Source organism: Dryobates pubescens, chromosome 21 (assembly GCF_014839835.1).
Source record: "Dryobates pubescens isolate bDryPub1 chromosome 21, bDryPub1.pri, whole genome shotgun sequence".
Lineage (NCBI taxonomy): Eukaryota > Metazoa > Chordata > Aves > Piciformes > Picidae > Dryobates > Dryobates pubescens.
Window position 1 is genome coordinate 15,585,230 of NC_071632.1, and position 15,583 is coordinate 15,600,812.

The 15,583-nt window shown below is 40.5% G+C and overlaps 1 protein-coding gene across 1 annotated transcript in view; it reads left to right on the forward strand.

The window, feature by feature from the left end:
* Positions 1–15,200, forward strand: part of XYLB (xylulokinase) — a 76,350-nt gene extending 61,150 nt beyond the window's left edge. The window contains exons 16-19 of the mRNA XM_009897843.2: positions 1,426–1,484; positions 5,177–5,264; positions 6,994–7,088; positions 14,933–15,200. Coding sequence (XP_009896145.2) covers positions 1,426–1,484; positions 5,177–5,264; positions 6,994–7,088; positions 14,933–15,016 — 326 coding nt within the window. The 3' untranslated portion in view covers positions 15,017–15,200. The remainder of the gene's footprint in view (positions 1–1,425; positions 1,485–5,176; positions 5,265–6,993; positions 7,089–14,932) is intronic.
* Positions 15,201–15,583: the final 383 nt, after the last annotated feature.

Consider the following 15,583-nt stretch of genomic DNA (forward strand, 5'->3'; position numbering starts at 1 on the left):
AGGCAAATCATTTAGAGTTCAGTTTGGTTTCTAGGAAGAGGCTTACTAGTTATTTTTCAGTGGTTTCTGTGCTATTATGTTGTTGTGATAATCTTGGCAGAGATCTGTCACTCTGTGTTGGCATAATTGAAACTTGTTTCCCCTGAGGAATCACTCTGCTGTTTGTTTTATTTGTTTACTGACATTGACAGAGATCCTAATGGCTTTTAAAACCCAATTTGTGCATCACTGAATATCCTCCAAAGAGGAAAATAAAATTAAATTTATCAGTAAAACAGGGTCCCCCATTGCAATGCTTTGTCTGGGTCTTAGGCTCCACCTGAGCACCTAGCTTTGGTATGGTGAGCTGCATCTTCTCTTTATTTCTGTCTTCAGGGCTTTTGTCATTAAGATACTTAAAAGGATAAATGATAATAAGTTATTTAGGGCACCAGTATAAGTTGACCAACTTTGCCTTCTGAGAAATCAATTATCTTTCAGCTTTTATTAAAAAGGAGGTTAAGATAGCAAAACAATAACTGCACTAAAATTCGCCTTTTGGGAGGATATGCATGATGGTATCACTTATTATTCTCATAAATCAGGGTAATTAAGTGTTTAGATTAAAAAAACTATGTTAAAGAAATGCTATCAAAGTATTTATGCCTTTATTTTGTTTTAAGCCTTTGAAGAATTTCAGTGTGATCATTTGGAGTACTCACGTTTATAATGCCTTGCTGAATTGTGGTCATGGATAGATGTGAGGCCTGTTGCTTGCTGTGCTCCAGAGGAGGCACAGGGCAGGCATTCCAGAATGTGAGAAGGAAGGGTGAGTTTCTTGAAGGACTAAAGAATACAGGTTAGTTGTTCTGGTTTGGTTTGAACACCCTCATGAGTTTGCATTGGACGAACATTAAGGCTATTTAAAAATGATTATTTTATGAAGTGACTTAGCCCGTCTCTAATTGCCTTTTGACACACTTCCTTGTCATTCAAGCATATAGAGATTACCCAGGTTTCAGTGAACTCTGGCTGCACACATCATGAAGAGATAAGTTTGTAAAATACTGCTGATTTTAAAGGTTATCTGTCAGTTTGTATATATACAGCTATGAGCCAAACGAACCTGACCTCAGACCAGAGCTGCAGTAGGATAATACTGCTTCTTATGGTATATCTCCTTTGCAAATCTCCCTGTCTTTGATAGCACTGTAATAATCATAGGTCTGCAATATTTATGTTGCCTCTTCTGAGGAGGTGTTCTAATATGCCTTGAAGAGGTGGGTAATTAGTCTTATCTCCTTTTCTACAGAAGGTAAATTAGAGGTAGAGAGATCCCAGACCATCTGACTCCCACCTCCTTGTTCTTAGTGCTTTGATCAGTAGTGCAAATCCTGACAATATGACAGTATTTAAGTCTGATCTATATATTGTATTGCATTGCAGTGCCCAGAACAAGGATTTTGGCTACTGGTGGTGCATCCCACAATAAAAAGATCTTGCAGGTAAGTAGAAAATTAAATATTTTGATCTGAACTTGTAGTTCTATCTGCATTTTTACTTTGATGTACTGAATCCAAATCACTGCAGCTGGGCAAGGAGGTGTGGATATGGGGATGTGAGTCTGCTGCAGATCTGTGGAGCTTTTCTTCAGATTTAGTGTGGAAACCTTAGCCCAGTGCTAATCTTGTATTGAGCTTTAAATGGTTGTGGGTTTTTTTTTTGATACTTGACTAGTTTTATGGATGTGTATCAAGCACTGGAAATTTCAGAGTCTCATCAGTTACATCAAATCAGCACAGAAATCAGGAAAAGACTTGCTACAATACCTGACTTTTTGTAGTTTTTGTCATTCAGATCAAAATTGGACCATGGATTTAAAATGGGGTGTGTGTGTGTGTTTTGTACTTCTGTTGAACACTCAAAAAGCCCCACCCTAAACAAATAGCAAATCACAAACAAAACTCAGACCCTACCCTTGTTGTTCTGAGTATCTGTTACTTATTAGCATTATGTCACATCCTGGAGGAAGGCTACATTTCTGCATAGTCTCCCTCTTGCCACCTTCATCTGCTGCCACTGTTGCTGCACATCCAGCCCTGGTTAACATCCTTTGCCTGTCTCAAGAACAGAATCCTGCATGTTCTTTGTTTCTGCCCATTGAGATCTGCTAGTCCTGTAATAGAGAGAGGTCCAGTCGGTCACAGTGCAAAGGAAACTGTATGGTGTTTTAACTTACCAAATGTAGATGTCTCCCTCTGGATGAGCCGCACAACCTTCTGTATTCCACTGACTGCCTCGACAGTCAGTGTCCTGTCCAAAGGAGCTCCTTTTTGACTAGAGCTGCAAACTCTGAGACTGGCAGTAGATGCTTATAGGCACCTGTCAATTTTAGGGTGAGTCCTGCACCGAAGTTAGTCAACACACAGGATGAATTGTTTTCTGGACATGCCAATCCCTTTCCATCATCTAGAGAGAGTCTAGAGGCCAGCCTCAGCTCTGATCACATGAAAGGAAGCTCATGTGCTCTATGCAACCTGAGCTGAAATAAAAAAGCAAAAAAGCTCTCTCCTAAGGCATCTAAAAGATGTTTGTACAGCTGATTGGGACACAACACATTTGGCATGTTTTGCTGGTAGATGTCACTCCTCTTCATCTGCTTTGGTTATTTTGCTTAGGAACTTGACATTGCAAAATTAAGTGATAAGTTAATTGCTTAAAACATTGGTCGCTACTGTAGTAATTCTTCTAAGAATACATCAGGGGAGAGATTGGATTAATAGATGAGTTTGGTTTTTAAAGCTCTATTTCCAGTTTAGCTGCCAGGAGCATTTCTTGCTGTGGATTGAAGGCAGAGAACTGAATGCTCTTGTAACATGTAATTCTGCAACATAACTGAGAAATCATGGGGATAGGAGAGTGGTGGCTGTGGTGCTTGCTCTTCATGTCTAAGAATACAGCTGCTTTTAAAACTCATTAGAAGTGTCTTAAAATAATATGATCAATACAGTGTCATCCACTTAATTCAATCACTATTTAATTAGATCTTTCTTTTTAATTTAATCAAAACCTCAGAAACCATATCAGTTGCATGAAGAATAGCAGCTTTCACCCTTATCATGGTCAGTTTGGGATAATTTGTTCCAGGGCTACAAAAGACTATCATTTAATTAATCAACATTCAGCAACTCCTAAATTTTACACCTCAAAGGAGGCAACTTAGGAAATCTGTTTTAAAAAAAATAATGTAGGAGGGCAGCTTTCTTCACAGTTCTGGGAAGCTTTTTATAACATACCTAGTGCTTGATTAATGGCCACATGAAACACAGTGAAATATTTTTAACAGTAAAATCTCCAACAATGTATTTTAAAATTCCTAATGAGAGAGAGCACAGTTTCAGGTGACTTGCTAAATATATGAACTTTGAATAATTTTAATTTTATATTAATGTGGCACAAAAGGGAGTTGTTATTTGTAGTGTTACAGCACTTATTAGCATTCAGTGTAGAGTAGAGCTGCATTGTATAAAGCTCTGCAGAGATGCCAAACCCAAACCAGACCTGTCTGACAGAGTGTAGAATTCAAACTTAAGACAAGAAATGCCTATTGGAGATGAGATGAAGCAGCAAATGGGGACTGTACTGAAACAGTATGGTAGTATTGGCTGGCAGAATGGGCAGAGGAAGCAGCACTGTGACCTTATCATTGCCAGAGGGGTTTTTTAATAGGTACCATGATTAATCTTCCATTTGTCTTCTAGCATTGAAACTCATGTGCTGCTCAGTGCTTGCTCAGTGAAGTTAGGCAATACTGACTTGGCTGTCTTACCGTGAGAGAGTGTTCGAAGTATATAAGCTCAGGCTTTCATTGTATTCTACTGAGCAACCAGGCAGTTCTGCTTAAAATTGCAACAATTGATGATTTTTAAAGGTTTTGGTTTGCAAAATCCCCACAAACATTCAGAGAAAAAGGCAAAATCCTTTAGAAATGTCACATACTGCTTTTTTTTTTTTCTTCTCTTCCTATGGCATCTATAGATTTAGTTTCTTAGTTATCTGTTCATGAGCCTCAGGGCCTCATAAAAATAGGGCTGTAAATTCCTGAATTGGGGTTGCAGATCACTAATCCAAATGGTTCTGTTTCTTGGACACTCTGGTCTTATTTTAGAGTCAATTTTATGGATGTAAATAGGGTGATACATTGTTCCCTTTGGCAAAAGTAATAAAACCAGCACAAGGTAAATCAGAATTCTTACCTACTTTGTGCATTGCACAGCTTGAGGGGTCCCTGCAGTCCTAGAGGTGATGAAACCAAAATGGCAAGTTTATTGACAATGGTTTTGGAAAAAAGTTACTGAATCTCCCATGTGCCTATCCAAATGTGTCTTCATTTTCCCCCTTCTGTACCTGTTTGCCTAAAACTACCCTGTGGGGAGGACCGCTTGCACTTGGTGAGGGTGAGATTCCTGGTGTCAATCTCAGTGCAGAAAAATGTGTGCTTGAGTTATTTCAGTATTTGTTGGATACTGTCAACAAATTCTTTGACTATAGAATTTTCTTTGTATTATTCAAGCCAAGTTGAGAAGTGGCTTGGTCTGTCTTCAAAGCTAAGGATCTCTTGAAAACAGGGAAATTCCTGGTAAGTGCAGAGACTGTAATCAGGTCCCAGGTTGTCTTCCTACTAACCCTAGTGTGATGGGAGTGATGAAGGTGAGAAAGACGGGCTTAGCATCCCTTCATACTGCTGCAACTTTTATTTTATCAAAGTTGAGAACTGAGGAACCATTACTGGTTTCTCTCTTCTTCCTTCCCACCTAGCTCAGACATAAACATGATGGAAGAAACCAGGCAGTAGCTGTGAGTTCCTGACTGGATCAACTTGCTCTGATGTAAGCCTTTGGCATAGGCTGATTGTGTGGGCTTATGAGGGAAACAATGGTTGAATCTGGAGTCCTCTGAACTTGTAATAAAGTGATATGGGGAGACATGGGGCTTTGTTTCCTGGCTGCAGTTACATTTGTAGCTCAGATTTACCAATACCTTGTTGTGTGACAAGTTCAGAACTTCTTGTCTGCTTGGATCTTTTTGTGGGTACCCAAATGCGTGGTTGGGATGTGCCATAGTTATTTGTTTCCTGAAGCAGTGATAGGGGATTGCTTTCATGGATGTGCTTAATGGATGGTTTGGTACTTCTCAGGTCCTGTCTGATGTGTTCAACGCCCCAGTGTACACCATTGATACTGCCAACTCTGCTTGTCTAGGAAGCGCTTACAGAGCAATTCATGGTAAGGCTGTAAGGAGATACTTTGAGCGGTATGGGCATTTAATTTCAGTTGCTTAATACTTGGGATTAACATTACTGAAAATGAGGGGAGAATAAAGCTGCATGGATCTGACTGGAAGGTGACTGAGGTCAAAGAGGAGTTTTTGCTTAGTGCACTTGGATCCAGCCCAAGAATAACATTTGCATTATAATTGAAGTCTGGTGGCTGCTTCTCAACCAAGGAATCGGGCCTGGAAACTGCTGATACTGAGAGGACAAGGTCTAAGTTATTAATGTGTTGAGTTGCTGCCTCTGTATGCTGGTCTTGGAAGCAAACTGAAGGTGCTGGTGTAGCTGGTTCTGAAGGCCTTCTTTAGGCCAGCTTCTGTTAATACCAGTTTTTGTCATCAGAAGTTTTAGGATTTGAACTTTAAGACAGGGGTAGTTTCTGTACAAGTTCATGTAAGATTGCAACAAGCATGGAAAAGACAACATCAGGCATCAAAAGAAATCAGCCAAGCTTTAATTTTAGAAGCAAATTCTGCTGTCACATTATAGCATCTGAAGTCTACATGCTCTCTTGCATTTGAAAGCAGCACAGAAAATTGCACAGCCAGAACTCTAGTTGATGTGTTTAATGCACAGAGTATGGTCTCCTCTTTATTTCCAGAAAAGACACAAGAGTTCTGTCAGGCAAAGTATCCTTTTGCAGAACAGTGGAAGCAGTGCTGTTAGATTGCTTTAAGCCACAATGGGATCATTTATCCACCTTGGGGGCCAAGTTTCCAAACTGTTTTAATCTGTACTCAAACTTTGCCTAGAGCTTCCCAGCACCTAATGCTGCAGGCAAATTCCTTGTCCTTGAACACATGTGAAATGTGTAACCATCATTAAAAGTTTGTACAGGTAGTTTGTGTGTCTGGAAGATGTGTATTCCCTCTGCCAGCTGGGCATATGAAATCTTGAGGCTTGGTTGACAGAGCATTTGAGTGAATATTTCAGGTGCCATGCTGTTACAGGGACTCCTTAACTCAGGTACTCTGCCAGCCAAGCCCCAGGGGCTTGCTGTGTGTGTTTTCTAAATGGCATTTTTGATTGATGCCTTCAGCTGACTCACTCTTGGCCAGGCAAAGGAATTGAGTAAAAGAGTAGACTTGCCATCAATATTTCATTTTTATTAGCAAAGGGCTCCTAAATTGTATGACAGTGTACATTTACAAGTAGGGTGTTCTACAGTTAGCCTGGGGTTCTTCCCAGGTGTGAAGGAACTCCTGAAATGCTGTGATTCACTTGCAAGGCAAAATGCTGTAGTAACAGAACTCCCCTGTTACTCTGCTTCCTTATTTATAAATATGTTTAATCATTTCTAGCATATTTTCTTGACAGTGTTTTCACTTATCTTCTTCTGTTGTTTCAGCACATTTTGTCCTTGAATCCCTTGCTTCCACACATTTCAACTGCTGTTTACTGTATTGTGGTAACTATAAATAATTACTGATATTGTTGAGTAGCATTTCTGCTGCTTACCTGCTCTCCAGGGTACGAACTGAGTGATTGGCAAAAACTCAATCACAGAGTCCCCGCTTCCCAGGTTAGTGTGGAGGAATGTAAGATCTTCTGCCATTTATCCTTCAATCCTGAATGCTGACCTGACCAGGGAAGATCAATATAATGTATTAATTTGCCAGCAAGTCAAGGTACATCCCTCATCGTGCTTTTTGCATTGATCAGGATTCTGATTCTCATTGCAGGGCTTGTAGCCGAGATGGATGTGTCCTTCGCTGATGTGGTGAAATTAGCACCAGAGCCTAGATTGGCTGTTACTCCAACTGCTGGGGCTGAGGAGGTGAGCAAGCTGGGGAATTCCATTTTTCCTTGTGGTTTCCTGTCTGCTTCTAGTAAAATAGAACAGCTTAAGAAACATTTGGTCACACAATTCTTACTCCTTGTTGTAAAGATAGATTTGATTTTGGAAGATCTTTTGTGTTGTAATGATGCAGTAATCTGATTGACTCCATCCAGGACTGAGAGTGTGATTTATTTTTAACTGGGTGTGGTGAGAGGGCAAAACCTGTTCTTTAAGGGACAGAAAAAAAAACTACAAAATGAGTTGACTTTGGCTACACCTCAGTCAGATAGTAGCTGAGTATTAATATTGACAAAACAGTTTTGCTTTGTTTGCTGCAAGCAGCATGGAAAAGGGTGTGGTGGTGCTGTTTTCTGGCATCTTGGAAAACATCCCTCCCAAATCCCTCCTGTCTGATCCTAAACAGTAGTCATGAATTGTTTATCTTCACTTGCAGCTTGCATTTAGAAAATATGCCAACTAGGAGCATTTCAGTAGAATAGAATAGAATAGAACAGACCAGACCAGATCAGACCGGGCTGGAAGAGACCAGTCCTCTGTACTGTGTCCATCCTGGGAATTTTAGCACATTTGAAGGTGAAGCTTGTTCCTGGTGGGGCCATTTAGGTAAAGCAAAAGTAGTCATTGTTGCTAACTGTGTGGTTCCAACCAAGGAAGAAATTGTCTCAGGCCCTCCAGTGCAACCCTGCATTTCCTGCTGTCAGGTGCCAAAGGCCTTGGTGTACAACAGCTTCTGAAATACAATGTCCAGTAATAAATAAACAATATAATACAGCAAAATCCCTAGAAAACACAAATTTAAATAACCAAAGTTGAATCTAACTCTGTCCACAGCTATGCAGAAACTTCTTTTACCTCAACACAGCCTTAATGCTCTCCATTTATGAGATTTGGATGTGCCCTCACTACAGGCAAGAAGGTTTTAAAGCTTTTATTTAAACTGGGAAATTAATGATCTGCCAAAACTACTAACTCCCAGCTACATGTGTAGTGGAGCACCAGATATCATCATGAGTAATAATAGAAATGATCATGCTGCATTGTGCCTGCCAGCACATTATTTAATTATTAACTGAGATGGAGGAGCTCAGTAATCGAATAGAAGTCCCCTTCAGAAATATTAAGACATTGAATAATTTAAACTTGATTGATCTGATCTCATTTACTCAACCTTCCCCCCTCATTTTAAAAGATAAAATAATTAACAGCAATGGCCTGTGTCATGTGTGCTGCAGCTGAAGCCTTCTGCAGGGAATACACTGCAGGAGCAGATCCCCAGTGTCTGACTCAACCTCACATTGCTGCCGTGTTCCCCCCCCAAAATGCTGTCTGCTGAAAAGCTGCCAGGCTGGCTTCTGTGGAGGTGGAGAGTGCTCAGAGACCTGCTTTTGACCCGCTCAGTGCTGCTTCAGCTATAAAACTCAAGGGCAGGGCATACAGCTGTCACTCACAGGGGCCTTGCAAGAGCAGCAAGCACCTTGTATCCCTGGAGGAGCCAAACTAACCTACCTGGAAAGATCAATGGGAAATTCATTTACCCCTTCCTATACTACTGTCTGCATAAAATGGCCTGGAAGGTAAAAGAGTTAATTATCTCCCCCTCAATACTTTTCTTCTCTTTTTCCACTTGGTTAGACCTGGCTCTCCTAGCACATCTTTTTGTTGATTTCAAATGATACACAGCAGTGAATTATTGCCCCAGCAGATAGAACTGGATGATAGAGAAGGTAGTGGCCAAACAGCATGTGAGGGAATAACCATTCCTGCATAGCTTCCCAGCTTCATTCCATTTCTTCTTACAATTGCATATTCCATGCTATTTTTTCCCCCTTCCTGTCTAATAATTTTGCAGTGGGTGGTGGATTCCTTGGCTAGTTTCATGGCTGTGAAACTGCATAAAGCCAGAGGGCCTGTCACTAATACAGTGTATTAGCATGAACAGTGCAGTAAAAATTCATAATGTGATGAGTCGGTTTGATTCTGTTTTTCACAGAGCTGCATCTCCCTGTCCATCCGATTTCATTCTGGTGAGGTTAAAACCTTTCACTTAAATGACAGTTCTTTTTATAAACTTCAAAGTCATCCTGAGGTTAGGTTCTGTCTCGCTGAGGAGCTCTTCTGAAAGAGTCTGGCTAACCAATGTGAAATTCCCCAGACCACTTCCCTGCGTTTTTTGGACAGCTACAGCTGAATCTTGGCAGGGTGGAGAAAAAACAGGTCATAACACAGCAATCTGCTCTGGTTTCATCCTTTCTTCCTGGTATAGGTTGGAGACAGCATGTGTTAGATCTTTGGAGAGAGGAAAACCTCCTATAGATAGAGGTCAAACACAACAGTTTGATGTAGCTTCCTCTTCATTGCCAGGGCTTATGCACGCAGTGGGGGCTTCCAGGAACCAAAAATGCAAAAGGTGTTTCTTTGATTGCTGAGGGATCATTTGTGATAATGAATGTGATTTCAAAAAGGGAGAGCAGGGCACACAAGCCACCTCTTCTAGTTGAATTAAACTGATAGGCAGGTAAAAGAGAATAAAGGCACAAGGTGGAGAATGTAGAGCTTGTGATGGGTGATGAATTAGCGGTTAGTGGAAACAGAAGTCCTGTAAGTTCCAACTTGCCTAGCAAAAATGTGATTTTTATCCTGTAGCAGACCAATCTACCTTGAAGAGACCATTTCAAGGAGGATAAATCCTTCTCTGTGGCTGTGACCCTAAGTCTGTTAGTTGAATCTGATTTCACAGTATATTTCTAGGTTGTAGGGGCTCATTTCAGGTGGTTTCTAATTCTGTCAATACTCAAACAGGTTGTAAGATATTCTGGTGGTGACCACCATGGTGATATTCTTTGGTCACTTACTCAACCAGGCCAGCTGAAGTCAGCCATCTGTGAGTTAACTTGATGAACAGCAAAAGTTAGAGTCATCCCATGTCTTTGGAACCTCCCCTCCACTACCCCCCTCCAAGGAGAAAGATTACTCAGAATCACTAAGCATGACAGAAAAGCCAGGAGAATCTAGAGCAATATATTTATGTTTAGACTGAAATAATCCATTATCTTAGCATTGGCATTCAGATCTCTTTTAGTAATCTCCTAAAAGAGAGATGGTTAGCTATCTTGTTAATTAAGCCAAAACCCCCCAACAAACATGAGAGACGGCATGATTAGCTGTCGCTGATCACTTGTGCTTATACAAGCCATGTGCTTATGATGTAGTGTCACATCTATTGTAATAGTGTCCTGTAGGGTTTTGTAGGGAGAAGGTACAGTGCACTACCTCTGGATGTGTGAACTTTCACTGCATTGTTGAGTCTACTGAGATGTATTATTCCTGCAAAAATTCAAGAAGGGAAAATGTAGACCTAGCATTCTCTTGACTGGTGAATTGCCTTGTAAGTAGGTGGATTTATAGAAGTGACCCTTTTACCCAGGAAGGTTATAATGACCGATTTATTGACTTAAAATAATGATGTTTTTGTTGAGTTAGATTTTTTTGTAGAGGGGAGGCTGTTTTCTAGAATTGGTTTAGGTTGGTAATTTAGTGCAAAGTAGGTAATAATAATGCAACCACAAAAATATAATCGGCATTGATGGCAGTTCGATTGGAGGTGATTTGTGTAGCCAATAATTTTTTAACCTGTTAAAGTGATTAAGATAGGCTTGCAGAATGAATGTCTGAAGTAAATAAAGTTTGAGCTATGGTTCCTTGGAGGAGTCTTCAGAGTATTTCAGGACACTGTCATATTCTCTCTGCTTTACAAGTATTATTTCTGTGTTAAGAAGGTGAGCATCTGCTCTGATTTAAAAATAAATCATCTGTAACTTGATTTCTTAAGCAAATCTCTTTGAGTAATTCGAGGTTGGCTTAAAAAAAAAAAAGAGGGACCTATCAAAAGCAGCAAATGTTTGTGAGAGACTGATTAATTTTAATCTATCCAGGGTAGGTTACATGTACTCAGGTAGATTAAAATTAGGTAATCACCAGCATCATCTTTGTAATTTGTGAATTTTATATCACTCCAATCATTGGCTAAGATACCATGGCAGGAGATAGAAGGATCCATATGGATTGTCGCTTGCAGGAATAATTTGTGGCTGGTTTTGCTTTCAGAGGGAGAATGTAAAGAATAAAAGCCCTGCTGAGTTCATAGCCTGGTGCGCTGGTGAGATATATTATGAGGATGACATATTTTGTTTGTACTCGAGAGCCAGATAATGTTTATTTGAATGCATTTTCCAGGGAGGTTAAGTTATTCTCTGCTACAATGCAATATTTATTATTACCATTTTCTTAGTTATTTGTGGGACTGTCGGAGTATGGCCAAATATTCCCCGGAGAGAAGTTCGGGGTTTGTAAATGGAGCCATCAGAGTACTGCTGATGTTGTGGAGTAGGCTGTGGACATAAGCAGAGGAAAAGGCCATAATATAGCAAGGACAATTAAATTATGGACAATAATAAGTTTCATGTTGTGATACATGTAATTACTTTTGTTAAATATCATGGTTTGATATATTAGGTTTGAGGTTATGACAAAGAGGGAATTTATGTTCCTGAGATTTTATGCATCATTGAGAGTTCTTTATTCCCTTTGGACCACAATTATAAAAATAAATCTATATAATTGCCTCAGGAAAAAGACTCCTGGAATCACTTAAGAGGAGTTCCCTGGGGTTCTGTGGAGGCAGCTTGGTTGCTGCAGATGTAAAGCATCTTGCACGGACACAACCGTGTGCACGCTCACGCCATGTTCTCCGCGCAGCTTGACTTTTCTTCTCTGTACTTGAGGGGAGCTGCCCTGCTTTGGCCCCAGACTTCAGCTGGTGTCAAGCTGCCATGTAAAATACTGCTTGTGAGAAGCTTGGAGTACTGCTGCACTTACCAGCTGTGATTGTACTGGTGGTATTAACAGCCAAACTCCCCGAGGAAGAGGAATTTAAGACTTTGGCTCAGTCCTCTGAACTGTGCTGCTTTATACCCTAAATGAACAGGAATGGAGTACAAGGAATATTCTGAATTTTTTGTTTGCAGAGGTTTTTTTTCAGCTGGTCTGTAATGCAGCATTCATTTTCACTAATGCCTGAGAAGCTTATTGCAAGTTCCTGAATTTTCGCAATAAGCAAGCTAAGTGCTTAAATCCAATAAACAGGAAAGGAAACCGTATCAGTAAATATGGTTCTTCATTTATTTGGACACATTTTAATTTAGAGTGATGTATTAACAACATAGTTTCCAGCCTTCTAATAAATGTGCTGCTGGGTATTTTGTAAAAATACTGCTGTGTAAATAATCTGGAACCTGTTTTCTCAGTGCCTGAGCCCACTTACCAGTGTGGCTCTGTTGTGCTGAATCTTTGCTGAGAAGCACTTAGGGTTTGTCAAATTTATAGAAATGGTGAGGTCTGATTCTAGAAGTTTCAGTGCATAAAGGAGCAGTTCTTGTTTGACATACTGATACTCCCAGTATTGCCATAGTTGCCTGCTCAATATTTTGTTTACTTTGATGTGCATATTTAGCATAAGTGAGAGCAATAATATTCTGTGGCAACATGAAAACAATATGTATGTACTTCGCTGGGCCCTCAAGGCCCTCATGTAGTTGGTTAAAAATAGCATGCTGAGTCATGTGGTGTTTCATAATAGTGGTGCATTTTATTTTCTAACCCCGTAAGTCTGCATAAATCTCCTTGGTTCTTGGTGTTGCTGTCTTGTGGAGAAGAGCACTTGGGGCATATGCATGTTAAATGACTTGCCCAGGTTCACTTAATGGGTCTGTTGCAGAGGTAGGAGTGAATTGGTTTTCTCTGTTTCAATGTGTGAAAGACACCAAAATTCAGTCGCTGTGAGATGGGTTTAAAAGCTGTCCTGATGATGCCTTGGCTGGCAAACAGTGTCTCATTCTGTTTGCTGTAGATGCTCCTTCTCTTCTCCCCCTTCATACATTTAATCTGTTGTAGAAATGTACTCTACCTTCTGTAACATCTGGTTGGTAAAAGGGAGGAGTTGATCAAAACAGGCTCCTTCTGCAGAATTTGTCCATTTAAGTTGCTCTCACCTGCCACAGTGGAAGTGTGAATGATGAGATGTATCCAGGTTTTGCTGCTCAGACTGAAATTGTTCAGGAAGAGGGAAACACAGAAACTGGATGTTTTCTGATCAGCTGAGACAGAAAACCAAAAGGTGATAATTCTTTATATCCTACATGAGAAAACTGTGATAATTAATTTTTTCTCTCTTTTTTTTTTCTTTCATCTGAGACAGTGTGACTGTTACAGACACTCAAGCTACTGCAGGACTATGCATAAAACTGTGCAAGAACAGCCCTGTCTCTTCCTACGGCCTCATAGTTTACACCTGAAACATTTTCTTCCTGATTCTTTCATACATATAAATACACAGTTGTTGGCTGTGGATCTTACCTGGAAAAGGCTAAAATGCACTTAAATGCTGAATCTCACTTATTGATGAGAGCAGTAATTCAGTTTACTGGGCATGATTCATTATGGCTCTATAACCTCTCTGAGCCTGGAGCCAGAAGCGAGACTGTCCTGATTATGAATAACATCAGTGCAGAGGGCTTGTAGACTAGACTGGCGGCCCCTAGGATTCATTGTGGCAGGGAGATGACCCTATGGCATTCTCCTAAGGACTGCTTGAGCCTGTAGCAGACCCCATGCTGGCTCCTGGCAGTCCCTTTGTTGTGCTTGAGCCAGCAAATGAGTGAAGCTGTCCTGGCACAGCTTGTCAAACTGCTGATTTTATTAGATGGGCAGTTAAAACCAGAAAGAGGAGGTGAGGAAGCAAGATATATCCCCAAGATCTAGATGAAGTACAGTTTTGGGTTGGGGCCAGCAGTAGGTATAGGCTCTGTTCAGTTTCTCCTATCTAACCTGGTCATATACAAGCAGCCTATCTTCTGCAAAGTGTCTTCTGATGTATTTGAAGTAGAGAGGGGGGAAAAAAACAACCTCAAAAGGTAATGAAGAAACAAATCTCACCATGGGTCATGGCCATTATCCAAAAGTGCAGAGTCAATTTGAATCTAGGGTTTCCAATACATTTTGAGTCTTGATTCTGTTTATGGGTGTAACAGTTCTGGATCTAAAAATTCCTGGGGAGTTGTGACTAGGGAAGTAATATTTTTTAAAAAGCTACCAAGATACTCAGTGTGGTTGTGAAAAGAATCTGGCTCTCCATTTTTCCCCTTGGGCCTGGGATCAGGGATTGAGGAGCACGATTGTGGAGCAGAAAAAATGGCTGTGAAGTATGTGAAGGAGGGAAGAAGCACAAATAGAGGAGTATGAGAGAGGTGGAAGAAGGAGTAGGAAGTATGTTTTAGAAGACCCCCGGTCAGCATATTGGCCAAGGAGAACCTTTTATGATGGTGGTGTTTGACTATGCTAGAAGGTAGCAGTGAGCTTGTTAGCAAGGCAGAGGAGGAGGGGACAGAGGCAGTGATTCATCCTGAGGTAGTGGAGGGAGGCAAGGACAGGAGTTCTGGCTGGGTGATTAGAACAGCTATTACTGAGGGGGCATGTCAGACTGGGAGAGGTGACTTTAGCCAAGCTGCTTCCTCTGGAAGTAATGACTCCTGCTTGTAGCAAGAAGGCAGCCACAGTAAGAACGACCTGTGCACAACATAAAATTAAACTGTAAAGGAGATGGTGAAAAGGACTGTGACATTTCTGCAACGTTTTTGTGAGCAAAAATGGGGAAAAAAACCTCCAAACCTTCAGGTCTGAAGATGTTTTTTAACTGCAATGTGATTTTAAAATCTGTTTTTTCAACCTGGATGTCTTTATATCCTTTTCTTTTTCTTTTTTTTCAGGTCTATCATCCACTTCTGAAAAGATATGCTGAGCTTGAACAGAAGGTTATCTACAAGCCAACCTCTCCTTGTCCTGCAAAATAGAAGCAAACAGAATTCATAACTAAGCCAAAGAGTGGACTCCAAGGAGAAGATCAGAAAAGATTTGCTCAGAATTTACTGGAGTTGTTAAATCATTTTGTTCCTCTTTTACAAATTAGTTGTCTACAATGTCTGTGTTTGAAAGTGCTGCTGGAAAAAAATACATTGTGATTTAAAACCTGATTAAAAAAAAGCATGATATTGCTCTGTGTGTTTGTGACTTCAGTTCCTCACAGGCACTTTTCAGATCATGCTTGTTGTTTTGGAATAGCTGGATGACAAAGTCAATTCCCTTGAATCACTCTACCCATCTCTATCAATAGTGATTCCGTATGTCTAGCGTGCAGACCTCGGCATATGTATCTGGCACCTTATCTTAATTTCACAGCTGCTTCTGCTTAAACCTTTTGAGGCTGTCTTTCTGTACATCTGTAACTTGCTGATGTTTATATCTTTGCCTACAAGAAACCAACAGAAAGCATAAGTACACTGACTTAATCCTATCTTTCTTTAATATGTGGAGACTGGTGGTGTGAAGGCTGATTGAAGTCTGTAAAGACTCCCTGGTCT